We start from the raw sequence: 1,335 nt of genomic DNA, 5'->3' as shown, positions 1-1,335 counted from the left end.
CCTGCATTCTTCCCAAAATGTTAGGCATCTTCTGGTTTCATTTGCCAGAGATTTATTTTGAAGCCTGTCTGCTGCAAATGTGGCTTATTCACTCATTTCAGGCAATTGAATCAGGTGTTCTACTAGCAATGGCCCTGGACCACTATGTGGCCATCTGTTATCCATTGAGACATGCTACCATCTTCTCACAACAACTTATGACTCATATTGGAATTGGAGTGACACTCAGGTGTGCCATTCTTGTAGCACAATGTCTAGTGCTTTTTAAATATCGTCTTAAACTCTACAGAACTACTGTCATCTCCCACTCTTACTGTGAGCACATGGCTCTTGTAAAACTGGCTACTGAAGATATCCGGGTCAACAAGATATATGGCCTGTTTGTGGTCTTCACCATCCTAGGGTTTGACATCATCTGTATCACCTTGTCTTATGTTTGGATCTTCATTGCCGTCTTTCAACTGCCCCAGAAGGAGGCACGACTCAAGGTCTTCAATACCTGCATTGCCCACATTTGTGTCTTTCTTCAGTTCTACCTTCTTGCCTTCTTCGCTTTCTTTACACACAGATTTGGTTCTCACATTACCCCATATGTTCATATCCTTTTGTCAAGCTTTTACCTATTAGTCCCACCATTTCTCAACCCAATAGTCTATGGAGTGAAGACCAAACAACTTTGTGACCATATCCTGAAAATGTTACTCTTTAAAAACCATCTTGATCATCAGTAGGTCTTTCTAAAGAGAATTTAATTAATAATAAGTATCAACTTGAACATGGTGAAAATATCTCTTCTGCAAATGTGTACATGTGGAAATAATTCTTCTTAACTAAATTGTAGATGCTTATAATGGAAAAAGTGTACAACACATCTTAGAAACTCAGCAGCCTTGTTCATACAGATAAAGACCAAACTCACTTATAATAAGACTTCAAATAAATAGATATTATTTTGTTTTTAAATTATGTCTTTATACTTAGCATGTTCTCTACAATATTACTTACATCTATATAGTAAAGAAAATTGTGGGTAAAAAAACATTTGATTCCAAATCATTTATCTGGACATGACACACACCAATATTACTAAACTGCTAAACAATATATTTAATTCTGGATATGTCTTACTTTCTAATACCTGATTTTGAATCTATATTTTGAAAAATATGGAGTTATTTATCTGTTTTCTTTTTCCTGAAATACTGAGTGATATAAAAATAAAAGAAAGTCTGGAATACCAAGATCAATTTCACAACAGTCATATGATACAATCAACAGACTAAACATTGGTGAATTTCCATCAGAAAAAGTGCAAGAGAAAAAGAGAGTGAAAGG

The 1,335-nt window shown here is 35.1% G+C and overlaps 1 protein-coding gene across 1 annotated transcript in view; it reads left to right on the top strand.

Annotated features, from left to right (window-relative positions):
- LOC122151963 (olfactory receptor 52A5-like) overlaps positions 1-731 on the top strand; it is a 16,215-nt gene extending 15,484 nt beyond the window's left edge. Inside the window, exon 4 of the mRNA XM_042783359.1 lies at positions 1-731. Within this exon, the coding sequence (XP_042639293.1) occupies positions 1-731 (731 nt within the window).
- The last annotated feature ends 604 nt before the right edge of the window (positions 732-1,335 follow it).

This window comes from Orycteropus afer, unplaced genomic scaffold (genome assembly GCF_000298275.1).
Source record: "Orycteropus afer afer isolate SDZICR_OR568_19922 unplaced genomic scaffold, OryAfe1.0 scaffold00964, whole genome shotgun sequence".
NCBI classification, from domain to species: Eukaryota; Metazoa; Chordata; class Mammalia; order Tubulidentata; family Orycteropodidae; genus Orycteropus; species Orycteropus afer.
This window is presented reverse-complemented; position numbering and strand designations above follow the sequence as displayed.